Genomic DNA, 27,701 nt, shown 5'->3' with positions numbered 1-27,701 from the left:
TGTTCTACTGTCCCCTGCGTGGGTGCTCTGTGCCCCCTGGCCTCCCCTTGGCTGAGAAGTGGTCATGGTCATGGGTGGGCATGTCCCTGCCATCCCTGGCCAGGTGGGCAGCGGCTCCGTGCCACACCACCAAAGCCTCAAAGCGCACAGTCGAAGGCCCGGGGCTCACGCAGCGCTGCGGCCGGAGGTTCTGGGCGCCGGGTCTGGGTGATTTTCTGTTTGGGGTTTTTTGTTTCTTCTTCCTCTTCAGTTTCACTTTCACAGACGTGAACCACCACGCTCGGTGTGGACTCGGTTCCTGCGTGAAGTTCATACTTCTCTCCTGCGGAGGTAAACAGCAAAGGAAGGGAAAAGTGTGAAACTTGTTCCACGCATGTTTTCGTTGCTGATTACTGGCTTTCCAATCTGTAAATCCTATGTCAGAGTACTTTATCTTGTTTAGACATTACAGAATTGATGCTTTTTAAGGTTCTTAAAAAATTCTGGCATTTTGAGAAATTAGTAGTGAGGAGTACTCAGGTCTTGGAAGTTAAGATGCAAGTGCGAATTACTGTTCTATGAACAACGTAAGTGTTCCTGCTTAACTTCATAATGGTTTCTGGGTTCCCCTTGGGAGACACCTGTAAGGTTTCAGGCAGCATCACCAATCTCTTATAGGACCTCAGGGATCCAAGATACAGCTCTCATGTCTAAAAACAACTTCCCCTCAATGCCTTTTGTATCCCCTAATGTTAATGAAGACACAACATTATTTTAGGTGGATGACTACTATGAACCAACAATGGCACTGATTTATTATATTATTTTCGAGGGATGAGAGAGAGAAATTAAACAGAAGGAAAAGAAGAGTGGAAAAGAAATACAAGAGAAGAATCTGAAGGGATGATATGGTATCACCACCAATTCCTTGATAAACTATTCAGTGTAGAAGTTGTCTGTCTGCTATTTTGATGGCAACTAATATTCTCTAATGATCTGTCATGTACTAGAATTTGGAGCAGTAAAAACTGCAGTTAGATTTACTATTACGTATATATCACTTAGTTCTTTGTGTGTGTGTGTGTGTGTGTGTGCGCACACACACGCGTGCGTGCACTCAGTCTTGCTCAGTCGTGTCCAGCTCTGTGACTCTGTGGACTGTAGCCCACCAGGCCCCTCTGTCCATGGGATTTCCCAGGCAAGAATACTGGAGTGGGTTGCCATTTCCTTCTCCAGAGGATCTTCCCAATTCAGGGATCGAACCTGCATCTCCTGTGTCTCCTGCATCGACAGGCAGATTCTTTACCACTGTGCCACCTGGGAAAGCCCTTAGTCCTTCTAACCATGTTGATGGGTAGCTCCTATGATCCCTATTTTAGATGAAAAAACAGAAGCTCAGAAAATTGAAGCTAAATAACTTGCTCAAGATCACAGTTAACAAAGGCTAGAATCTGAACCCAGGTTTGTGTGACCCTATCTTCCATGCTGATCGTGTTGCCACTCATTGGCTAGAACACAAATAGCTGAATAGGGGCTTTAAAACAAGTTTCTTGGAGGAAAAAACAGAAGAGAGAGAAGTTTGTTACCTGGTCCCAATTTGGAAACAGCACAGAGTAAGTCATAATTTATAACAGGCGTTGCGTCTTCCCCCTGCTTCCATCCCACTGGAGGTGACGCAGGAGGGGAGATGAGGAACTGCTTGGCAGGTTGGGGTGGCTGTAAATACGACTTGTCCCGTGTTTCACTGGACATCTGGACCTGAAGGGAGGGAGATGCTCACAATTTATGAGCAGGCTATGTTTTTCACTTTCTTCTTCCCATTAACTATAACATCTCTTTGGAGAAAATGTAAAATTTCTCTTTGACAGGCTACATATCTTCCACTGGCTGGGTCAGAGTCTGTCTGGTTCACCACTGAACACTTAGTGCATGGCACAGAGCATTAAGTGCCCAATAAATATTCACCAAACAGAAAGAAAAGTCGACGAGTGGACACATGGACAATGAATCGTACTAAGCACTGAATTCCAGTTTTAGAAGAGATTAGGTTATACCCTCACCATCGACTCCACCAAGACGTGTCCAAACATAGGTTTCATTTGTAATGTCAGACAGCAAACCCCACCTTAATTTTATTTTGAATGCTAGACCAAGGAAAAAAATGCTTTGTGAAAAATAAAACAGTACACTTAACAGCTGATCTAATGCTTTTATTTCACTAATTCTTCCAAGAAGTAATTGGTTTGTCAGAGTCCTATCAATGAAGGACTAGAATAATAAGGATAGTCAATTCTCATTAACTTGCAGGATCCTCTGCAATTTCAAAGTCTAGGACAGCCTTTCTGTATGTGCTGTCTGCTCCCTGCTCACCCCTTGGGCTGGGAGCCATTTTCAATAGGGCGCCTCTTAGGAATCACAGCCCATGGAAATGAGTCCAGAGACTGCTTTTCTCACATCTTCCAAGGATGTCCCATCACAAGTGCCATTCTAAATGACAGGAGAAAAGTGACCTTAAGGTATTAGGGTTTAATCCTCTCAACCCCAGTTGAGAAAAGCTGTCAGAAAAAAACGAAGCCCTCTATTAGGCTAACCAAAACAAAGTTAGGAGGGCAAATATGTTAATAAATGTATATATTTATGTATCTGTAAAACAAAGGAAAAATATGTTCACATGATTTGCTGATTGGAATTGTTCATTTCAAAGACCTCTGATATGATAATAGAGAAGACGGAGAATTGACAGTATCGTTGGATGGAGGAAAACAAGTTCAGTCCACTCTGCCCTCTGCACAATGAAGTAAGTACCTGTGCGAAATATAGCTTCAGCTTCCTCCCATTGAAGTCTGTCTCGTGGAGTTCTATCCTAGCCCGTGCTGCTGCCTCAGGCTTGCTGAAATTTATTCGGACTCTTCTAAAGCTTCTGAACAACTGGAATGTAACTTGGTCATCATAGATGGTGAAAAGCGCTTCAAATCTCTCCTACAAAGTGAGGGGCAGAACAGCAGAGAGAATAAGGGCGGGGTGGGGTGGGGAAGGAAAACCTTTATCAAGAGGAAATTTAAACCATTAAACATAAGTAGTGGAGTAGAATTCATTATAATTTGTTTTTTTCCCCAAAGCAGCATTCTTTTCTTGTAGGTACACAAGAACAGGTGTCCTCTTAATCATATGCTAGATTCTACAGTTTGCACTTATTTTAAAAATAACTTTATAAATATTATATAGAGTTCATATTATAAAATCAAATGTAAAGTATTATAAAATGAACGTAAGGTATAAAATGATAAAAACATGCCCAATGATAGAACATGAACATCACTATCATTTCGAAGTCCTCAGCATGCCAGTGTTTACCTCCATCCTATTCCTTTTTAGCTTCAAAGTAACTATTTTCTGGAATTTCATGCTTATCTTTGTTTTTCTTTATAGTTTTACATTTATAAGTTCCCCTAAAGATTGGATCATGTTGCATATATTCTTCTATAACTTGCCTTTTTTCCTAAGGTTCTTCCTTTTTGCTGTGTGTAACTAACTGTGAGTCACCCTCTTCATGACTGTATAATATTCTGTTGTACAGCTATACCATAATTACTCTAATGCTGCTGGAATCTGGACTGCCTTCAGTTTTTGCTACTACAATGCTGTTATGAACATTCTTGGTACCTGTATGTGTGGGTTTCTCTGGCGTACACACTACAAGTAGAATTACTGGGCCTTTGTTGTTCAGTCACTAAGTTATATGCCACTCTCTGAGACCTCATGGACTGCAGCACACCAGGCTTCCCTGTCCATCACTGTCTCCCAGATCTTGCTCAAACTCATGTCCATCGAGTCGGTGATGCCATCCAACCATCTCATCCTCTGTTGTCCCCTTCTCCTCCTGCCCTCAATCTTTCCCAGCATCAGGGTCTTTTCCAGCGAGTCAGCTCTTCATATCAGGTGGCCAAAGTACTGGAGCTTCAGCTTCAGCATCAGTCCTTCCAGTGAATATTCAGGATTGATTTCCTTTAGGATTGACTGGTTTGATCTCCCTGCTGTCCAAGGGATTCACAGGAATCTTCTCCAGCACCACAATTCGAAAGCATCAATTCTTTCGTGCTCAGCCTTCTTTATGGTCCAACTCTCACATTCATACATGACTCCTGGAAAATCCATAGCTAGACTATATGGACCTTTGTCAGCAAAGTTGAGACTTCACTCTTTAATACACTGTCTAGATTTGTCATAGCATTCTTTTCAAGGAGCAAGCGTCTTTTAAGCAAGCGTCCTGGGCCTCAACACTGACATCTCTTTTACTTTTAGTAGATGATGCCAAATAGTTTTCCAAAGTGTTTGTACCAATTTACTGTCTAAGAGTAAAAGTGTGTTCTGGTTGCTTCATATCTATGCCAACATTTGATACAGACCTTTACATTTTTACCAGTGCAAAGTAAGGAATACGAAATAGGCTCTAATTTTGGTTATAATTTACATTTCTTTGAAAAATAAAGACGTGAACCTCTTTTCATGTTTATGGGTCTTCTGGGGCTCCTCTTAACATGATATAGCTTCCCAGGTGGCGCCAGTGGTAAAGAACCTGCCTGCCAATGCAGGAGACAAGAGAGAAGCAGTGAGATTCCCGGGTTGGGAAGATGCCCTGGAGGAGGGCACGGCAACCCACTCCAGTGTTCTTGCCTGCAGAATCCATGATGTGCGTGCTCATATCTTTTGTCCATTTGTCTATTGGGTTGTCTCTTTTAACTGAGGAATGGGAGTTCTATAGGGGTACTAATTCTTTGTTAATTATAGGTGCCATATATACTTTTTCCCAATTTTTTTTTGAGAAATACAAGTTTTAAATTTGAACCTTACTAAATGTATCCATTTCTTCCTTTTGTGTTGTGTCTTGAGAAATCCTTGTATACTCTGAGATCACAATGATGCTCTCCCAGATTGTCTTCTTAAAATTTTATGATTTTACCTTTCATATTCAACTCTGTACTCTCCATAAAACTAAAGTGTATGAGATGCCCACCCCACTCCCACCAATAACCACCATCTTTTTTTCTATCACTCTAGATCAGATCGTATTCTTTTTAGTATTTCATTTAAATATACTTTTGGCAGGGGGGTCCTGGGTTTTTTCCCTGAGCATAATCATTTTGAGAGTCATATTATTGGGTTCTCTTTTATCCTTTTTATTATCAAGTAGAATTCCACTGTAAGGATATTTATGCATGTACCTGCTGACAGGCAACTGGGTTGTAACTAGTTTTGAACTATTTCAAATAAAGCTGCTATGTACATTCATGTACAGGTTTTGGGTAGATGTATGATTTTATTTCTTTGGGGTAAATACCTGAATCATATGATAGTTCTATGATCAACTTTTCAAAAACCACTAAACTGGTTTTCAGAGTTGTTGTATATTCACACCAACAGTGTATGAGAATTCTAGCAGCTCTGCATTCTCACCAGCCCTTGGTATGGTCAGTCTTTTTAATTTCAGCCATTCTACTGGGAGTATAGAATTATCTCACTGTAGTTTTAACTCATATTTCCCTAATTTTCCTGACACTGAGGATCTTTTCATAAGTATATCTGCCATCTCTGTAAGTTTGTAGGTCAAATCTACTCAAATCCTCCCCAATTTTTAACTTAGGCTATTCTAAGGGAGATAGATTCTGAGTGTTCATTGGAAGGACTGATGCTAAAGCTGAAACTGCAATGCTTTGGCCACCTCATGCGACGAGTTGACTCACTGGAAAAGACTCTGATGCTGGGAAAGGTTGGGGGCGGGAGGAGAAGGGGACGACCAAGAATGAGATGGCTGGATGGCATCACCGACTCTGTGGACATGAGTTTGAGTGAACTCCAGGAGTTGGTGATGGACAGGGAGGCCTGGCGTGCTGTGATTCATGGGGTCGCGGAGAGTCGGACACGACTGAGCGAGCGAACTGAACTGAATTGAACTGAACCTTATTAAGTGGTAAGAATTCTATTCTATATTTTAGATATAAGTCCTTTGTCAAATCTATGTGTTTTAAATATTGTCCTTGCTTTCCTTTTTCATTATGAACAGTATTTATTTAAAAACCAAATTAAAAAAAATTTTTAATGAAGTCCATGTGTTGACTTTAAAAAACTTTGTGCTTTTTGTGTCAAATTTAGAAATCTCTGCCATACCCAAGGTCACTAGGATTTTCTCCTATGTTTTCTTGTAGATGTTTTATAGCTTAGTTTTTACATTTAGGCCTAGGAACCACTTCAAGTTAATTTCTGTATGTGAGACAAGAGTCAGAGTTCACTTTTTTCTTTCCCCATATGGCCACCCCTTAGTTCCAGCACCCATGGTTAAAATGATTATCCTTCCCTCAGTACACTGAAAACTATCCAACATAGTTGAAAGAAATTAAAGACCCAAATAAGTAGAGACACACACCACTTTCTCTTCAGGGAATCACCTGTTTGACATTATTGAACCTATGTATATGTGCTATTTCATTAATTTCTCCTCTTTGTTCTTTGAGTTTTTCCTTTTTCTATTGCCTTCAGATGGATGCTGAATCTATAATTTTTCAGTTTTCTCCTTTTTAATAGAAACATTTAAGGAATGTTTTTATTTCTTTTAAGTAATTTTGTTTGTTTATTTTTGGCAGTGCTGGGTCTTCACAGCTGGGTAGGCTTTGCTCTGGTTGCAGCCGGTGGGGGCTACTCGATAGCTGTGATGCTCGGAATTCTCATTTTGACGGCGTCTCCCCTTGCGGACCACAGGCTCCAGAGTGCACGCGGCCTGAGTGGCTGCGGCTCCTGGGCGCGACGGCACAACAGGCTCAGGAGTTGTGGTGCACGGGCTTAGTTGCTCCATGGCTTGTGGAATCTTCCCGGTCAGGGACTGAACCCATGTCCCCTGCACTGGCAGGTGGATTCTTTACCACTGAGCCTCCAGGGAAGCCCCGCTCCACTGCTTTTTCTTCTTCATGTGTGTGCTCGGTCACTCAGTCGTGCCTGACACTTTGCCCCCTGTGGACTGTAGCCTGCCAGGCTCCTCTCTCCATGGGATTTCCCAGGCAAGAATACTGGAGTGGGTTGCCATTTCCTCTTGCAGGGAATCTTTCCAATCCAGGGAATCAAATCCACATCTTCTGCACTGGCAAGCAGATCCTTTAACACCGGTCCACTGAGGAAGCCTATTTTCTTCATCGTACTTGTATTATCTGAACTTATGAGTCCCTTGTTTGCATGTTAAATATTTTCCTCTTCTAACGTTCCTTTGGAGCTGCAGCTTCATTGGGTCCACCACTGTCTTCCTAGAACCTTTAACCGTGACTGGTACAACGCTCAATAAACACTGAATACACAAACCAAGGTCAGCTGTTAAGAGTCTGTAAACCATGGTCTCTAAGAACGTGACAGCTAACCTGACTATTCAGTCATCTCTTAATATGCCTGATTGTTAGGATAACTGAATTCCTAACTAAATGATCTAAGACGCTTTTCAACTCTTGTTTTTGAGACAAAGTATCCACAAGGGAAGCCACAAACATAATAGAAGTTAAACGAAGATAGCTTCTTCATTTCAAAATCTTACTCTGAAAATTCCTAAATGTTCTATCTAAGATGGGGTGTCAGAGGACCCAGGACCAGTCCAGGAACTTTGCTTCTGGTCCACATCAATGTTTGGTACAGAAATTGAGAGGAAATGTCTAGGAACATTATAGAAAGTTTGCACTGCTATAATATCCTTACTGCATTTTATAAATCTGTGATAGTCTGGGGGAAAACCTGGGCCTTCACAAAGCAATACATTTGAGAAGCTTGCATCCACAGTTTATGCAAAAGCATGTTAAAAGGAATAAAAATGTTAACTACCAGACTGGCAAAAATGCTTATTTCTGAACAAATAAAGTGCTGGTGACGCTATAGAGCAATGGCTGGTAGGAATGCAAATGGCTGTAGCGCCACAGACTGCTTGACAGTCTCTGCTAAGATTGTGAAAAAGCACAGCCTGATGAGCCAGTAACATCATTCCTGTTCACAGACCCTGAGGAGACTCCCCCACTTCCACCATGACGTACACGGGACACATAGAAAACATTCCCAACATCACTGTTGCAATAGCAACATCTCAAAAATAACCTAAATATCCAACACAAGAATGAGTAAATAAATAATGGTATATTTGTAAACTAGGACAGTATATATAGCAAGGGAAACAATATATATTTCAATATGGATTAATCTTACAGATACAACATTGAGGAAAAAACTGATCTAATTATGCTTTTTATATAAAATTAAGCAATGTAAAATCTTATGTATTTCACTGGTGTCGTTTTCAGCATATGGATCCTGCATATACTCTGCTGGATTTAAGTATTTCATGGTGCTATTGTAATGTTTTTAAACTTCAACTTCCAAATGTTGACTGCTGGTAAATAGACATGTGGCTGATTTTATATACTGACCCTGTATCCTACAAACTTCTTAAACTCATCTGTTGTTCAGTCAGCCAGTCATGTCCGACTCTTTGTGACCCCATGGGCTGCAGGATGCCTGTCTAAAAGGTCAAACTCACTTATTAGCAGAGGTTTTTATGTAGATTTCTTTCTAAATAGACAGTCATGTCAACTGAAAATAGAGCAAAATTTAAAAATTGTATATACACATACACAGAGTATTAAGTTTGAACTGGAAGAAATGCCAATACAGGTATCTGCCAGTTTCTAAAAGTTTGCTTTATGCCACTTTGCTTTTACAAAACACCTGCACTAGTCCCTATTTTCTGTAACAGAAAGACGTCCAAGGAGGATCCTTCCTTTTATAAAAAAGGTGAAAATCACATTCAACATCTGTTTTGCAGCAGCTGTCATGGAGGCAGCATGCCCCCCAAGTGGTGAGAGCCGCTCCACCAAGCTCCTTCCTAGGAAACTACCCTCAGCTTCTCAGCATCAAGCATATTAGCCTGAAACCGGGTCCGTGAGCATCTGTGCTTTACCTTAATTTATCTGTGCATCTGTTGGCAAGATTGCCCCAAGGAACTGCTTTTCTGCTTTATACTATTTCAGCTTATAAAAGATTTCATAGGAAAACTACTTCGAGAGAGAGGGGGAAAGTAGACCATTTTGGCCTACAAATATACCAATTTCATATTCATTGGAAGGACTGATGCTGAAGCTGAAACTCCAATACTTTGGCCACTTGATGCGAAGAGCTGACTCACTGGAAAAGGCCCTGATGCTGGCAAAGATTGAAGGCAGGAGGAGAAGGGGACGACAGAGGATGAGACGGCTGGATGGCATCACTGATGTGATGGACATGAGTTTGAGTGAGCTCTGGGAGTTGATGATGGACAGGGAGGCCTGGCGTGCTGCAGTCCATTGGGTTGCAAAGAGTTGGGACACATCTGAGCGACTGAACTGAACTGAAACATAATAAAAGATTAAAACTGCATGGGAAATGATAAACACAGAGTTCAGGATAATGGTTATCTCTCGGAGAACAGACAAGAGGCTCAACTGTATTAATAACATTTTATTTGCTAAATTGGGTGGGCCCATGGTTTTTCTTTACATGAGTCTTTACATTTTCACACAACCTAGAAACTGTCCCCCTTTTGAGAGGCTGAGATAGTGCCTCCGCATAGGAAGAATCACCAAATTTGGAAGTCATTAGCCTGTGTCTTCCCTGGGCTCTTAGGGAAAGTGGCATCCAAGGCAAGGGCACACACAGGAAGCTTGTTTGGGGAAGTAACCCTATGGGATAAGGCTGGAAGAAGGACCACAGGAAAAGTCTGTCCTCCTGTCCAGGTTGTATTACCAAGCTGGTCACCTCTGTGAGCAACGGGGGCTTGATCCTGCTAGGAGTCCTGGAAGGAGCCAAGGAACTGGGGGCTGGAGAGTCAGAGAAGGAGGGACTTACTCACTGGCTTCAACCCCCCACTGGTCAAGGACTGCCCTGTCTGCACAGCCAAGCAACTGTGCACAGGCAGCAGAGAAACACAGAGACAAAGGCAAGACATCCATGTGCCACGCAGGACAGCTGCCGTCGGGTTACACCTGCACACAGCTGAGTGCTCTGGCAACAAGTGGAGTGCAGCGTGGGCCAACGGGGTGCAACGTCGGGCATGAGAGGAGCCCACACATGTCGCAGCTCAGCTCAGGCGCTCAGTCGTGTCCAACTCTTTGCGACCATGGACTGCAGCACGCTAGGACTCCCTGTCCATCACCATCTCCCGGAGCTTGCTCAAACTCACGTCCATCGAGTCAGTGATGCCATCCAACCATCTCATCCTCTGTCATCCCCTTCTCCTTCTGCCTTCAATCTTTCCCAGCATCAGGGTCTTTTCCAATGAGTCAGCTCTTCACATCAGGCGGCCAGAGTATGGGAGCTTCAGCTTCAGCATCAGTCCTTCCAGTGAATATTCAGGACTGATTTCCTCTAGGATTGACAGGTCAGATCTCCTTTCAGTCCAAGTGACTCTCAAGAGTCTTCCCCAACACCTTACACACAAATATACACACACACAGGGCACGCATGTGTACATGTTCTATACATATGCACAAAAGCATCCTACAAAGAATAATCAACTCAAGAAAAATGGGGGCTGCATTTTTTTATTTTGATAGACATAAAATTTACCATTTTAACCATTCTTAAGTGTACAAGTCAGAGGCATTAAGTATATTTGCACTGTTCTACGTAAGCACTATCAACTAGAACGTTTCATCATCCCAAATTGAAACTGTGTGCACTCAATGTGCCAGCAAATTTGGAAAACTCAGCAGTAGCCACAGGACTGAAAAAGGTCAGTCTTCATCCCAATCCCAAAGAAAGACAATGCCAAAGAATGCGCAAACTACCGCACAATTGCACTCATCTCACACGCTAGTAAAGTCATGCTCAAAATTCTCCAAGCCAGGCTTCAGCAATACGTGAACCATGAACTTCCAGATGTTCAAGCTCATTTTAGAAAAGACAGAGGAACCAGAGATCAAACTGCCAACATCTGTTGGCTCATGGAAAAAGCAAGAGAGTTCCAGAAAAACATCTATTTCTGCTTTATTGACTAAGCCAAAGCCTTTGATTGAATGGATCACAATAAACTGTGGAACATTCTGAAAGAGATGGGAATCCCAGATCACCTGACCTGCCTCTTGAGAAACCTATATGCAGGTCAGGAAGCAACAGTTAGAACTGGACATGGAACAACAGACTGGTTCCAAATAAGAAAAGGAGTACGTCAAGGTTGTATATTGTCACCATGCTTATTTAACTTATATGCAGAGTACATCATGAGGAATGCTGGGTTGGAAGAAGCACAAGTTGGAATCAAGATTTCTGGGAGAAATATCAATAACCTCAGATATGCAGATGACACCACCCTTATGGCAGAAAGTGAAGAGGAACTCAAAAGCCTCTTGATGAAAGTGAAAGAGGAGAGTGAAAAAGTTGGCTTAAAGCTCAACATTCAGAAAACTAAGATTATGGCATCTGGTCCCATCACTTCATGGGAAACAGATGGGGAAACAGTGGAAACAGTGTCAGACTTTATTTTTGGGGGCTCCAAAATCACTGCCGATGCTGATTGCAGCCATGAAATTAGAAGACGCTTACTCCTTGGAAGGAAAGTTATGACCAACCTAGAGAGCATATTAAAAAGCAGAGACATTCCTTTGCCAACCAAGGTCCGTCTAGCCAAGGCTATGGTCTTTCCAGTGGTTATGTATGGATGTGAGAGTTGGACTATAAAGAAAGCTGATCGCCGAAGAATTGATGCTTTTGAACTGTGGTGCTGGAGAAGACTCTTGAGGGTCCCTTGGACTGCAAGGAGATCCAACCAGTCCATCCTAAAGGAGATCAGTCCTGGATGTTCATTGGAAGGACTGATGCTGAAGCTTAAATTCCAATACTTTGGCCACCTCATGCGAACAGTTGACTTATTGGAAAAGACTTTGATGCTGGGAGGGATTGGGGGCAGGAGGAGAAGGGGACGACAGAGAATGAGACGGCTGGATGGCATCACCGACTCGATGGACGTGAGTTTGAGTGAACTCCGGGAGTTGGTGATAGACAGGGAGGTCTGGCGTGCTGTGATACATGGGGTCGCAAAGAGTCGGACACGACTGAGTGACTGAACTGAAGTGAACTCATAAACTGTAACTACTAACTCCCTACTTCTCATAGCCTCTGGCCACTACCATTCTACTTTCTGTCTCATGTAAGAAGAATTATACATTACTTATCCTCTTGTGCCTGGCTTATTTCACTGAGCGTATCTTTCAAGATTTATCCACGGGATCAGAGTTTCATTAGTTTTTAAAGGCTGGATAATATTCCATTGTCTGCATACACTGCATTTTGTTTATTAATTTATTCACTGGTGGACATTTGAGTTGTTTCCATATTTTGCCTATTATGAATAATGCTGCTGTGAACACTGCTGTACACATATCTATTCAAGTCTCTGCTTTCCTTTGTGTATTATCCCAGAAGCAAAATCATGGGGTCGTATGATAACTCTATGTTTCATTCTTTAAAGAATTGCCATACCATTTTCCACAGCAGCCACAGCACATTATGGTTCCACCAACAGTGCACAAAGGTTCCAGTTTATCCACATCCTTGTCAATGCTTGTTTTCTGTTTTTGTGATAAGCCATTTTATTGGGTGTGAAGTATCTCTCTGTGAAGTTGATTTGCATCTCCCTAACTATTTGGGACATTGAGCATCTTTCCTGTGGTTATTGGCCATTCATACATCTTCTTTGGAGAAATGTCTATTCAAATCTTTTGCCCAATAATTGGTTGTATATACCCAATGGTTTTTGTTGTTGAATTTTAGGAGTGCTTTATATTCTGGGTATTAATCCCTTATCAGATATATGATTTGAAAACATTTTCTCCCATTCTGTAGGTTACCTTTTCACTCTATGAATAGTGTCAATTGATGACACATTTTTAATTTTGATGAGCTCCTAATGTGTCTGTTTTTTCTATTGCTGCCTTAGCTTCTGGTGTCCTCCTGGAGAAATTAACGCCAAACCCAATGTCAGGAAGCTTTCCCTTTATGTTTTCTTCTAAGTTTACAACTTTAGCTCTTACATTTAGGTCTTGAATCCATTTTTTAATTAACATTTGTATACCGTGTAAGGTAAGGGTCCAACTTCATCCTGTTGCACGTGAATTTCCAGTTTTCCCAGCATTATTTGTTAAAATGACTATCCTTTCCCCATTGAATGGTCTTGGCATCCTTGTTGAAAATCATTTGACCATATATACAAGGATTCATTTCTGGACTCTGTTCTATTTAACTGGTCAATATGTCTACCTTGTGGGGGGGGCAGCTTCCTTTTTTTAAATTTATTTACTTTTTAGTTGAAGGATAATTGCTTTACAGAATTTTGTGGTTTTCTGTCAAACATCAGCATGAATCAGCCATAGGTGTACACATGTCCCCTCCCTAACCCTATCTCCCTCCCCATCCCACCCCCCTAGGTTGACACAGAGCCCCTGTTTGTTCATCTTTATGCCAATACCACACTGTCCTTTTTTTAACTGAGATACAATTGATATTAAGTACCACACTGATTTGATTACTATAGCTTTGTATTAAGTTTTGAAATCAGAAAGTGTTTGAGCCCTCCAACTTTGTTCTTTTTCAAAACTGTTTTGGTTATTTGGGGGTCTCCTGAGTCTATAAATTTTAGGAAGAATTTTCCTGTTTCTGCAGGAAATATCTTTGGGATCTCGATAGTGACTGTGCCAAATTTGTAGATTGCTTCAGGTAGTACTGACATCTTAACAATATTAAGTATTTCAGCCCACGGATATGAATATATTTTCATTTATTTGTATTGTCTTTAATTTTTTTCAGCAATATTTTGTAGTTTTCAGTGAATAAGTGAAAAATAGGTTCTAAAAGCAAGCTTAATTACTCTGTTACTCTGAAACGACTGTATAGAAGATTTGAACAGGACTTCTTCTAGCTCAAAACGTCTATGATTCTCTAGTATTTAATCTAACCTTGAAGTTAATGAAATTTTTACTAATTCTTGGCCAGAATGAGCTATAGATTCAATTAAGTATTTACTCAAACCTTCCAGACACTGTTAAAAATACAGTTCACTAAATAGAAACATTCTTCCTTTGAATCTCCCTTCTCAATTTCCAGATTTAAAACAAATCAGTTTCCTCAAAAGACTTACTTCTTCTGGATTGAACGTTGTATTAGAACATTCAACAACTGATTAGGAGAATCAGAGGATTTCAGTTAACTTCCAAATATCATTTATTTTTCTTAAGTATATGTTCTATTCATCTTTAAATGGAGGATATAGAAACCAGATGCTCGACAGGAAGATCTGTATCATGTGTATGATTACACGGACCACAGAGAAATTTGGGCCAGTGTATCTGAAGTCACAGTTTCAGGCTAAATCTCCTACGTACTACTGAACCTCACTCAGCTCAGTACGTCTGTCTCTCCATCACAACTCTGTATCACTAATCCTCAGCAAATATCTTACAGAATCCATTCATTCAACCTAACAGGTGTTGCCCTGTATTGCTGCTGCTGCTGCTAAGTCACTTCAGTCGTGTTCGACTCTGTGCGACCCCATAGATGGCAGCCCACCAGGCTACCCCATCCCTGGGATTCTCCAGGCAAGAACACTGGAGTGGGTTGCCATTTCCTTCTCCAATGCAAGAAAGTGAGAAGTGAAAGTGAAGTCACTCAGTCGTGTCCGACCCTCAGCGACCCCATGGACTGCAGCCTTCCAGGCTCCTCCATCCATAGGATTTTCCAGGCAAGAGTACTGGAGTGGGGTGCCATTGCCTTCTCCATGCCCTGTATTAGGCAACTATATTAGATGCTAGGTGTCACTAGCATAAAAAGCAGGACCAGGAGAGCAAGTAGAGATGTACTAATATATCCCAACCTTTGTCATTAGAAAAACAAATCCAAAATCGTACGGTAAGTAGGTCAGGAGAAACAATTTTATGTATAAAGTTTTGCGAACAGACTAATCCAAAAGCGACATGCATTTCTTTATAAAGGCAGGTCACAGCTGGAGGGCTGCTTTGCATCAACATTTACCAAGATCCCTCACACACACAGACCTAAAGCAGAAAGGAGAAGCACTCCAATTTCCCCCACCATAAAAACCTAAAATTAAATCTTGAAAATCTTTCATGTTCAAATCAGAAGCCTGCTTAATTTTTCCTATTTTAAGAAAGGGAAAACTAGGGTTAAAAACAACAAGTCAATAACAGTGGAATGAATTCCAATCTGTTGTAGAAAAATTAGGTACTAAACCTGCAGTGCTCCAGACTGAGCTGCTGATTAGCTGAGCATGTGGAAAAAAGCTAACAACCAGGCTGTTGCAGAAACAGAAATTATGAGATAAACTTTTCCCTTGGCTTATTTTTCTTACAGTTTACTGTGTTCTTTACCTTTCCTCTGCCACTTCACACCATTTTCAAGAAACACTGGTGAAAATGTAGAGCCTAAATCCAGAAGTCTAAAACGAAGATTCAGCTTTAGCTGACAATGGCCCCGTGTCACTCAAATCGACCACTCAGAAGAGGGTAAAAGCTCATTCCAATAATACAAAGTTAAAAAGAAACAAACGCCTTTTCAAATCAGGAAGAACCTACAATTCTTTTGAAAATAAGGCATTTAATTGCAATCAGAATTATTCTCCCCGTAATCCAAGAGGATTTTTTATTTTGCTTTGTCTTTTGCACACATGTGGACAACCCGCACAAACAGTTTAGCCCAGGAGAAATTAAAGTAAAAGAAGACACTGACAGAAGAAAACTACAAAGGGAACATTTAATTTTCCCTACACTCAGTACTTTCAAGCATCTCTAAAGGCATGAGTATTCTATTTTACATCAATTTACTTATCCTCTCCACTGCAGGGCTCTTAAGGCAGAACTGTTTAAGTTTCTACTCGATCCCCTGAAGCCACTGGTACAGTGCCTTATACAGTATTTTTCTTTCTGGTGACTCTCGTGGAGCAGAACTTGATATAATGAATAGTTTGGCTCAGTACATACTTTTCAAGGCACTCAAGTATGTACTGAGCCAAACTATTCATCATATCAAGTTCTGCTCCACGAGAGTCACCAGAAAGAAAAATACTTGGAAGACATAGATAACAAATTAAAAGGAAGCATGGTGGGATTTTGAAACAAAGTCTTAGAACATGCAAAATTCATACCAAAGGCAGAAATATTTTACTTTTGTGTAATTAAGATCTACAGGCTTTTGTGAGGCCACCATGGAATGAAACACACACACACACATTCTCTTTTTTATAGGTAAATAATGAATGAACTAAAGAGTAGACATCTTCAAAAAAAAAATTAATAAACTCAATCATTTTGCCCTGGGCAGGTTGCAGGAAGTAAAAAAAGAAACACTGAGAACTCTGTTAAAATGAAATCACTGTGCTCATACTCAGTCGCTAAGTCGTGTCTAATTCTTTTACAACCCCGTGGACTGTAGCCCATCAGGCTCCTCTGTCCATGAGATTTTCTAGACCAGAAAACTGGAGTGGGTTGCCATTTCCTTCTCCAGGGGATCTTCCCTACCCAGGGACTGAACCCATGTCTCCTGCATCTCCAGCACTGGCAGGAGGATCCTTTACCACTGAGCCACCTGGGAAGCCCCAAATGAAATCATGCTGCTGCTAAGTCACTTCAGTCGTGTCCGACTCTGTGTGACCCCATAGATGGAAGCCCACCAGGCTCCCCCATCCCTGGGATTCTCCAGGAAAGAACACTGGAGTGGATTGCCATTTCCTTCTCCAATGTGTGAAAGTGAAAAGTGAAAGTGAAGTCGCTCAGCCGTGTCCGACCCTTAGCGACCCCATGGACTGCAGCCTACCAGGCTCCTCCATCCATGGGATTTTCCAAGCAAGAGTACTGGAGTGGCTTGCCATTGCCTTCTCCATGAAATCATAAACAGTCCTAATTATGTTATTAGCCTCAGAAAAAGGCTTAAAATAAGTTCTTCTTTTGTGAATTTACTACCAAGCAATAAGAAGCCAGGCTAAAAGTCACTTAGCTTTTCTTTAACCACAAACTACAAAAATGAATGACTGAGTGTATCAGTGGATGAACTTATTAAGACTTCATTCAGCATTCACTATAAACCAGTGCTTCTCAAAATATTCAAGGGGTAGGACTGGATTTTAAGCATTTCTTATCTGTTGCAGGCTGATATTCTCATAAAACATAATAAAAATGCCAGAAGGCTGAAAGTCGCTCAGCAGTGTCCAACTCTTTGAGACCCCATGGACTGTAGCTGGTCAGGCTCCTCTGTCCATGGAATTCTTCAGGCAAGAATACTGGAGTGGGTTGCCATGCCTTCCTCCAGGGGATCTTCCTGACCCAGGGATCAAACTTGTGTCTCCCTCATTTCAGGCAGATTCTGTACCATCTGAGCCACCAGTGAGCCCCAAAATGCCAAAGCAATGTCTAAAGTTTGGTGTACACTTCTCTACCTGCCATGGACCAATAACACACTTTGCAAATAGGCAGCTATCAATTGTTTCCCCGAATCCACACACATTCAACACACGACCAAAGGCAGAGAAAGGTAGGGTGTATGCCAACCTTCTGCTCCGGCACCTCAAACACTGCTTCATGGACTCTGCAAGCAAAAAGTGAGGTAGGCAGGTCACTTAAATCCATCATCTCTTCCAAGTCATCTTCATTTTCACCAAAAACCATCTCTTCTTCTTCTTCGTGGTCAGTGCTGCAAAGATCTGACTGGCTATCATTCCAAGACTTCATAGCGTCCCTCAGCATTTTCCTCTAAAAGTAGGTCTTCTCCGTTTTTAAAGTTCAAAGATATCTACCAGGCATCAACTGTTTAAAAAAAGAGAAAACAACAGAGATAAGATATTGAAGGTCCAATAAGGTTCCAATCAATTCTCAAGGCAGCAATTCATCAAAGGAGGCAATTTTATTCAGGAAAGATCAATCAAAGTTGAAATCAACTCATCACGGTCCTCAGCAATGAATTCTATATATACTAATTTGATTTGCTTAGCATAGTTTACATAAGATATTTCGCAGGCAATGACTTATTACGAAAAAAAAAAAAGGCTGGAAGTTTTCTAGTGAAATGAGGTGGCGGGGGGTATAATACAAAATGAGATACTATCAACATATACACCAGTTTACAAGCAGGGGGAAGGAAAATGTGAGCCAGAACCTCCTTCACATATTTGTTTGGGATTTAGGTCCACAACACTGAAACTTGGCAGAGCAGAAGAAAACCCACACGGATTCACTCACCATCTGCACCCTGAAATATGGCCTGAAATGAGCTGACTTCACCTTTTTTAACCAATCTGTTCTTTTGAATATACTCTCGAAGAACTAAGTTACACAGAACCGAAAGCTCTATATAAAGTCGGTCTTTGTTAATATCAGAAATATTAACTACAGGCAAAATCCGACAGAGAAGACAATTTAAAAAATGTCCTTTCTCTGAATGCTTAAAAATAAATCACTTTACCAGCATGGAGTGGATAGTGTCCCCCTGTTAAACAATGAACAGCGACTGCCTTATAAGCCTGTTTTTACCCATTTTTATCTCTTCTGATGAGCTGCACGCAACACCCACCAGGCAGCAGGTGCCTTGAACATTTCAAGATGCTGGAATTTAAGTCATACCTATCAGGCACAGGAAAATTAAATAAGCATGATTATTCAGTCAGTTCAGTTCAGTCGCTCAGTCGTGTCCGATTCTTTGCAACCCCATGAATCGCAGCACGCCAGGCCTCCCTGTCCATCACCAACTCCCGGAGTTCACTCAAACTCATGTGCATCGAGTCGGTGATGCCATCCAGCCATTTCATCCTCTGTCGTCCCCCTCTCCTCCCGCCCCCAATCCTTCCCAGAATCAAACATGATTATTACTACCTCAATATTACCTAATTTGTGATTTTTCTCTTTTATTTCAAAGAACATAAAGTTGCAAATAGATTGCTTACAAAGAGTACAACATAGAATGTTAATTATGGGGAAAAAAATAGTGATTTCCCCCTGTTATTCCACTATATCAATCAGGAAAGGCTAATTCTAAAAAGTAAATCTTCACTTGTTTCTATAAACATTTTCCAAATATACACTGCATGCCAGGTACAGGGAGCTATATGATGAATAAAGCATGGTTCCTGCCCTCAAGCAGCTCCCACCCAGTAAGAATTTCTCCTCAATGATATCAACCACCTCAAAAGGATCTTGGCACCTATACATTTTTTTGTTTTCTGTGTGTGTGGTGTTTGTTGTTTTTTTTTTAATTTGGCTGCACTGGGTCTTAGCTGCAGCATGAGAATTTTTTTTTTTTTAATTGAAGGATAATTCCTTTACAATGCTGTGTTGGTTTCTGCCATACAACATGAATCAGCCGTAGCTACACATAGGTCCCCTTCCTCCTGAACCTCCATCCCACCGCTATCGGATCCCACCCCTCTAGGCTGTCACAGAGCACCTGGTTGAGCTCCCTGAGTTATTCAGCAACTTCCCACTAGCTATTTATTTTGCATAGGGTAGTGTACATGTTTCAGTGCTAACCTCTCATCCTTCCCTCTCTCCTTCCCCCGCCCCCGCTGTGTCCACCAGTCTGCTCTCTGCCTGCGTCTCTATTCCTGCCCTGCAAATAGGTGCATCGGTACCATTTTTCTCGATTCCGTATACACGCGTTATTGTATGATATTTTTCTCTTTCTGACTTACTCCTCTCTGTACAAAGGCTCTAGGTTCACCCATTCCACTGCTGCTGCTGCTAAGTCACTTCAGTCACGTCCGACTCTGTGCGACCCCACAGACGGCAGCAGACCAGGCTCCGCCGTCCCTGGGATTCTCCAGGCAAGAACACTGGAGTGGGTTGCAATTTCCTTCTCCAATGTGTGAAAGTGAAAAGTGAAAGTGAAGTCGCTCAGTCGTGTCCGACTAGTAGCAACCCCATGGACTGCAGCCTACCAGACTCCTCTGTCCATGCGATTTTCTAGGCAAGAGTACTAGAGTGGCTTGCCATTGCCATCTCCGACCCATTCCACTAGAACTGATTCAAATCCGTTCCTTTTCGCAGCATGTGAACTTAGTTGCGGCATGTGGGATCTAGTTCCCTGACCAGGGATCAAACTCGGGTCCCCTGCATTGGGAGTGCAGGCTCTTAACCATTGGCTCCTATACTTTTCTTTTCTTTAAACGGAAACTTATTCTCTCACTGTTTTAGAGCTCAGAATTCCCGCCCCCCGCCCCTCTTTGGCTGCCCTGCACAGCATGGAGGATCTTAGTCCCCCGACCAGGAATCTAACCTGTGCCTCGTGCATTAGAAGCACATGGTCTTAACCACTGGACCGCCAGGGAAGTCCCGCCTGCCTCCTGTAGTTGTATCGGTCTCCACCCGGTCTTTCTTCCTCCTGAGCAAACATACTTCTGCCCGAGTTCCTGCCCCAACCCCGCCCCAGTCTTGAAAAAAAGAAAAACCTTCCATTCGGAGTCTGCCTGTCCCTCAGTCCACTTCCCTCTGTGTCTGCTTCCCCTTTTCTAGGGGCGTCCTGGAAAGAGGACTCTCCTCGACTCCCATCACTCCTGAATTCCCGGCAGCTGGACTCCTGCCATCACCTTCCAGCTGAACTGGCCCCGACTGGACAGCAGCAGCAGCCTCCTCGGGGTTGGCACCTGCCTCCGGGCGGCCCCGGGTCCCACTGAACCCTGTGGGGTGTCTCCGGGCCCCCGCCTCCCAGGGCCCCGTCTCTCCCAGCTCTCCTTCCTCCTCATCTGTCCTCAAAGTGGCTCCTCTGTCTCCTTGAGGTTTCACCCCAGCCTCTTCGTCATCGTACTCTTCCTGAGTGCTTTCATCCACGCCCCAGCATTTAACTACGCCGCCACCAGTGCTTCTCAACTTTGTTTCCTGCTTCCCTGTGGTTCACCCGCATGACATGTGTCTATCAACACGGTCTCTCGCTTCCGACAATTATTCTTAAGCCAGGAAAGATGTCACCGAAGTGAAGGGGGAAGCAGGATCTTGGGCACTGGAGGGGATGGTGGTTTGAAAAACAACGTGACCCTGAGAGATTCTAATCTGCCCTCAAGTCCTTCCTGCCTTTGCACACAGAAAATCTGTGTGAGTTTCATACCTGGACTCTACCTCTCTCTCCTGAGAGCTAGACTTGCAGACTCGTCTTTTTAGTTTTCCACTGGATATGCCTAACTGGGTAGCCCACTGGCACAACTGTTTAAAACTTCTTCCAGTAGATTATTGTGCTGGAAATCTCCAGTCTGGAAAGGGGCCTGATAGGGGGCACATGGTATCTCATTTGACTTTCACTGTAAACTTTTCTTCAAGACCAAGTTGTGTAGGGTAGTCTGTAGCTTTCACAGCACTTTGTTCATTTCGCTGTTATAGTACTTAACAATTGTTTGTTTACAAATCACTCTTAGCTACCAGAGCATAAGTGCCTTTGAATTCCTAGTCCCTGGCCCAGTTTCTAGCTCACAGTATATGCTTAATAAGGATTGCTGAATGAAAGCAGATAGTGTTGTGATACGGCAGGCAGCACAGACAAAGGAAAATTTAATTCTGCATGAGGATGAAAGACAGCTTCTCAGAAGAGAATTCCAGCAAGAAAAGAATGGGATGCATTCCAGGCAAAGCCAACAGTCCGTGGACAAAGGCGGGAGACAAAAAGGTCAGCAGGCACTAGACGTGAGATCTGATGTGGCCGGAGTGGACCATGTTTGGTGGGGACGGCAGGAAACAAAGTGAGAAAGGTAGGTTCGGGCCAGGCTGCCTTGAAAGCAGGGTTGCAGAGTTCTGACATAAAAATTAGTCAATTTTAGGGCTTCCCTGGTGGTCCAGTGGTTAAGAACCCATTGCAGGGGACACCGTTTCGATCCCTGGTCCGTGAAGACTCCACATTCCGCAGGGCAACCCACCCCAGCACCACAACTACTGAGGCTGAGCTCTAGAGCCGGAGCGCCCCAGCCAGAGAAGCCACCACGGTGACAAGCCCACACCCCGCAGCCAGAGAAGGCCCAGGCGCAGCAGTGAGAGCCCAGCGCAGACAAAAATACCTAAAAATTTACACTTAGTCAATATCAGCATGGTATTGAAGGTATGGATGTGAGAGCTGGACTGTGAAGAAGGCTGATCGCTGAAGAATTGATGCTTTTGAACTGTGGTGCTGGAGAAGACTGTTGAGAGTCCCTTGGACTGCAAGGAGATCCAGTCCATTCTAAAGGAGATCAGTCCTGGGTGTTCATTGGAAGGACTGATGCTAAACTGAAACTCCAATACTCTGGCCACCTCATGCGACGAGTTGACTCACTGGAAAAGAGTCTGATGCTGGGAGGGATTGGGGGTGAGAGGAGACGGGGACGACAGAGAATGAGATGGCTGGATGGCATCACCGACTCGATGGACATGAGTTTGAGTGAACTCCGGGAGTTGGTGATGGACAGGGAGGCCTGGCGTGCTGTGATTCATGGGGCAGCAAAGAGTCGGACACGACTGAGTGACTGAACTGAACTGAACTGAACTGAAGGTTTTAGGCAAATTTAACTTTCAGTATGACTACAAGTGGGCGGTCTTTTTATCTCTTATCTCTTAGAGACACTAATGTTTTATTCCCCGCCCCATTAAAAAGAGGCAAGGAAAACACTGGGCCTGGTTGGAGAGTCAGGGAGCTCTGAATGGCTAGATTTTAAAATTTGACACAGTCAAGCTATGCTTGGTAAGATTTTCTCTTGGTCTCAAGTACCTTCTTCCAACCTCCAGAAAGAGAAAAAGAAAATCAGAGCACAAGAAACAATCCTTCACCTGACTTAAAAAAAAATTCTTAGAATGTTACACCTTCATTTCCTGTTTTCTACCTTCATTTCAGGGCAACTTTTTCTTTTGATATAATTTCAAACAGAAAAACTATAAGACTAGTACGAGAAATTCCTGCATACCTTTTGCTCGGAGTTACCAATTACTTACATTTTGGCCCATTTTAAAAATCATTCCCTCACGTTTTTCCTGAAACCACTGAGATTAAGACAGTATTGCTCCTTTCACTCTCAAATACTTCATTGTATAAGAACAAGATCATTTTCTTGTATAATCCACAGTTCAATTATCAAAACCAAGTGCTTTAACCATGATATAACACTGTTATTGAAATCAGTCTATTTTCAAGTTTTGCCAGTTATCCCCTATAACTTACGTAAGTTATTTTATAGGTATTTCCCCTTCAGTTTTTTTAGATAATTGTTAAATTATTTGCCTTTCATCAAAAATTATTTCAATAATCTTTATAGTATTGCTGCATTTTCTTCACTTATACATTAGTGTATATTTGATACAGTTTAAAAGGATGGATTAATGAAATCCCATAGTAACTACAAAAAAGTCTGAACAATCTTTAAATATATATCTCAGGAAGATTCGGGCTCGATAATCAGAACTTTCTAGATTTAAACTCTGTCTCCTGCCCTGAGTACTTCTGACCCAGGGATCGAACTCACGTCTCTTGCATCCTGCATTGGCAGGAATCTTTACCATCACTCACCTGGGAAGCCTGTCCCCAGTACTCGATGTTAGGTACATTAGTTTGCCTCCTTTTCTGTTTCCTCAACTATAAAATGGGGGTAATAATAATCCTTATCCAATAAGGATATTAGAAGTACTAAATCAGAGAACACATGTTTGTTGCTCAGAATGATGCTTTGCATATAGTTGGTGCTCAACAATTATTTTTACATAGGCACAGCCTATCCCAATGTATTTTTGGGTGGAAAGGATCCCAATAATATCAGAACCTTTGAGGGAACTGATATTAAAATTACAAAATGAGAAAAATACACACCCAAATGATCTAATGCCAGGCAACAAAAAGGACACAAAAATAAAGCTACAAAAACAAAACTAACACTTTGAATCATTTCAAGAAAACTGTTCAGTCACAGCTATCAATAAAGCCAGCTCCAGAGCAACCACTGGTGTGGTGATCCAGTTCCAATATGAAATCATGTAAAGATTTAAAAACAGAGCTAGCTGAAAAAGTTCACGGTGCACTTTTCAAGGACCTTAAAGAACTTTATGTTGCAATTCAGCGCATGCAGTATTAGAGACATTATCTTTCACCTGATGGTTCTCTTGCTAAAGGCCTGCTGTGAGATTTTTTTTTTTGGATATAGCTTAAATCAACATTGTCAACCATTTCATAATTTTCTGAGATCACAAATGCAGCTAGATGTGAACAGAGATATGATCAGAATCAACCAGGGGAAAAAACAATCTTAGCACATCTGTAAAGAAATCATAAGTTATTTCAGCTGGTACTTAAGAAATAGCTTGATTTTATTAAGAAAAAAATTTACAGAAGTACACTGCTTCAATGTTGATATTACTGGAGTCTGTTAACTCTGCTCCGCTGCAACTCCTACAAGACTAAGGTGTCCCTCAATTTCCTAACTCAGGGAAATACGGATCGGAAAGGGCTGGACCAATATCCATCAGCTTTTATAAGCAAAAGTCTGTGGTAATCAGGGTTTAGCATCATCTGCAGCACAACTGTAGCTGTGGCTGGCTTCTGGCAAATTGTTTCCTCATGGAAATATCAAATGAGTGGAAAACTCCAAGTAGCATGACCATCTGCTTGGATACAAGCCTTGTGACAAAAGTAATCATCAAGGGAAAATGTCAAGCACGTGAATCTGACTTTGCATTTTAAATTCTGATCAGGAAAAGGTAAACTCCTCTTCCAGGATTAAAAAATAATAATAATTTTTCAAAACAGTATGCTTCTCAACTTGGTGAATATTTAACATACCTTAAGTTCAGTTCAGTCGCTTAGTCGTGTCCGACTCTTTGCGACCCCATGAACCACAGCACGCCAGGCCTCCCTGTCCATCACCAACTCCCGGAGTTCACTCAAACTCATGTCCATTGAGTCGGTGATACCATCCAGCCATCTCATTCTCTGTCGTCCCCGTCTCCTCCTACCCCCAATCCCTCCTAGCATCAGACTCTTTGGATGCAATTTATTATTTTCTGATGTGATCAATCAAAACTGGAAGCAAACAAATACCTCATTTCCAGCTCCACAAGTGCCCTGCTGAATAACCTGGGAGAAGTCATCTGGCTTTTTGAGTTACATTTGTCCTCTCAATATAAAATGAGGAAAATACTCAGAGATGTTGTTGAACTAATAAATACCTTTTTAAATTTTCCATATTATAAGTTTAGATTAAATTCCTTTTTTTTTTTTCCAAAAAAAGAACCCTCTGGATTGTCAGTGTGAGGGTTTCAAATAGCTATCTTGCAAGTCTGTTATCTTTCACTTCCTCCCCATTCACTACTTACAGGCACAAAATCTTACTACTTTCTAGTAGTTGTGGTAAGAAAAAAAAAATGGTGCCACAGTAAAGGTGAAAATTAGATTTTTGAATTTTGTATGTTTCAACAACCTATGCTCTCTTTTCATATGTAATTCAGAAAAGGTCTTGTTATAATTACTGAGATGCAGTGAAGTACTTTTCAGCGGGAGAGAACAATAACCAACTGACAGAGCAAATGAAAATAACTGGTTTTAAAGAATAACTGCAGTAGAGATGTAAGGACTGATGCTATTTCTTTCACAGCATATAATTCATTTCCCCTCACTATAAACTCTGGATTCTAGGGGAAAAGTGGAGATCCACTGTCTGTCTGACCTCCACCTCCTGTGGTTCTCAGGGTCTAGATAATATATGCCATTGAACTTTAGAGCTCCCATTATTTCACAGACTTCAGTCTAATGGATTTCAAAATCACACTATTTCTCATGATGCTTTGCTGAAGTCTTTCAACCACTATATCCTCCAGCACCATACAAAATCTGTACTCACTTGTAACCATTAACATGCACATGTTTAAAAGGTTTACAAATGTTATAATTCAACAGTGGAAAAAAATCTTGCCTTCTCCAAAAGCACTGAGATCTCTTCCCACTCTTAAGAAGTTTTGCTAACCCAGTAAAACATAAAGCTGACAGCGTAGCTAAAGAAGGGGAGCTGAGTTTTCAAGCCTTTCACTGTCTTTCTGCAGCAAAAGTCCATTTCTAGAAAACCAATACAATATCCCCACCAAAAAGCAAGACTGTCGGGTGATACACAAACATCTATATTCTGAGTCTCAATATTTTGTGTTTTATAATTTAGTATTTTGAACCACAACTAATCAAACAGTCTTAAAATTAATCATTTTAAATCCTATAGAATCACAGCTACAACGAGTCATGCGTGTGTTCTACATCGGTTCTGACTCTGTGAGCCCATGGATTGTAACCCACCAGGCTCCTCTGACCATGGGACTTTCCAGGCAAGAATACTGGAGTGGGTTGCCATTTCCTCCTCCAGGGGATCTTCCAGACTCTAAGATCGAACCTGCGTCTCCCGAGTCTCCTGCACCGGCAGCCAGATTCTTTACCAAGGAATCCCTCAATCGATTTTCAAATTGTACATGTGAGGCTTTATGAAATGCAGAGACTTCCAGGCTTCCGCGGTGGCTCAGCGGTAAAGAATTCGCCTGCCAATGCAGGAGACGTGGGTTCCATCCCAGGGTCGGGTAGATCCCCTGGAGAAGGAAATGGCAACCCACTCCAGTATTCTTGCCTGGAGAATCCCATGGACAGAGGAGCCTGGCAGGCTACAGTCCATCCGGTTGCAAAGAGTCGACACGATTTAGAGACTAAACAACAACAACGGGTAACTTTCAATAAGAGGGAGTTAATACTTTTGAGCACTACAGTAAAGCATCACGTTAAATAATTCTGTTAGTATCTGCAACACGGATCTGAACTGCTCCCTGCCCTAGACTCCTAATCTCCTGAAGGAGATGATCAGATTTTGCACGGAAGCTGAGACGAAGCAAGCTGAAAACAGACCACTACTGCTCTACTGGCCCAGGCAGCAGAAGGAAGCAGACAGACAAGTTTCAAGAAGTTATCCAACAGGTAAGGCGATGGTTACCCACGCATCACTGCGAAAAGAGGGCAATAACAACAAAGATGGGCTTCCACCTTCTGGTCGCCCGGTTTTACCAAGTGCCCCGCTTCTGCGTTCAGGAGCAGGTTGGATCTGTCAGCTTTTCAAAAAGTCAAGCAGCTGTTGGGAGACTGATCCTTTCTCTTGGCTGTGTTCTGCAAATACAGCACCCTAGAGCTGTCAGAGAAGGCCCGGAGCTCGAGAAGGGCTGGACCCGGGAGGCAAAGGCGCAGCATCTCTGGGGTCTGGCGCACAGGAGCGCCCACCCCTCCAGGGCACAGGAGGACTGTTTTTCTTTTTTTTTTAACTTTCCACACCCAGTGCACCCCAATCCTCTCCAGAGCCGGGTGCAGAGCCTGCTCGGAGAGGCGGGCGCGGGCCCCCCCCCGGCGAAGCGGAGACTCACCTGCGCGCGTGGTCGCCGCAGCAGGCAGGCAGGTACGGGAAGGAGAGGCCGGGGCTGCCAGACGGGCTACGCGGGAGCTCGGGGGTCGCAAAGGGGCTGGGCCTCTGGGGAGACACGGCAGGAGGCGGCCGCGGCAGAGTCTGTGCGGCGCCCGCTGCCGGGCCGCCACGCCCTCGCCCCCGGCGCGAGCTACTCCCTGGGCGCTGGGCGCGAGCCGCGACTGGGCGAGCTGGGCGGTCGGAGTCGGGCGCGCGCGCACGGCCCCGCGCGGCGCAGGCGCTAGAGGTCTGCCGCTCGGCA

The 27,701-nt window shown here is 42.7% G+C and overlaps 1 protein-coding gene across 1 annotated transcript; it reads right to left on the bottom strand.

Moving 5' to 3' along the window:
- On the bottom strand, positions 1–27,701 carry RCAN3 (regulator of calcineurin 3). Its single transcript, XM_055397879.2, has 5 exons — positions 27,402–27,701; positions 17,583–17,837; positions 2,785–2,958; positions 1,566–1,737; positions 1–322 (listed from the first exon to the last, which is right to left on the bottom strand). Exons 2-5 carry the CDS (start codon positions 17,775–17,777, stop codon positions 138–140), a joined length of 726 nt encoding a protein of 241 aa, XP_055253854.1. The 5' UTR covers positions 17,778–17,837; positions 27,402–27,701; the 3' UTR covers positions 1–137.

This window comes from Moschus berezovskii, chromosome 2 (genome assembly GCF_049115385.1).
Source record: "Moschus berezovskii isolate FMDL1 chromosome 2, NW_MosBer_1.0, whole genome shotgun sequence".
Taxonomy (NCBI): domain Eukaryota; kingdom Metazoa; phylum Chordata; class Mammalia; order Artiodactyla; family Moschidae; genus Moschus; species Moschus berezovskii.
This window is presented reverse-complemented; position numbering and strand designations above follow the sequence as displayed.

Excerpts from the sequence above, each read along its gene's own strand:
- RCAN3 (XM_055397879.2), bottom strand. The coding sequence starts at position 17,777 with ATGCTGAGGGACGCTATGAAGTCTTGGAATGATAGCCAGTCAGATCTT. Across the intron at positions 2,959-17,582 it reads TTGAGGTGCCGGAGCAGAAG|GAGAGATTTGAAGCGCTTTT; the intron begins GTTGGCATACAC and ends CTCACTTTGTAG. Across the intron at positions 1,738-2,784 it reads TGAAGCTATATTTCGCACAG|GTCCAGATGTCCAGTGAAAC; the intron begins GTACTTACTTCA and ends CCCTCCCTTCAG.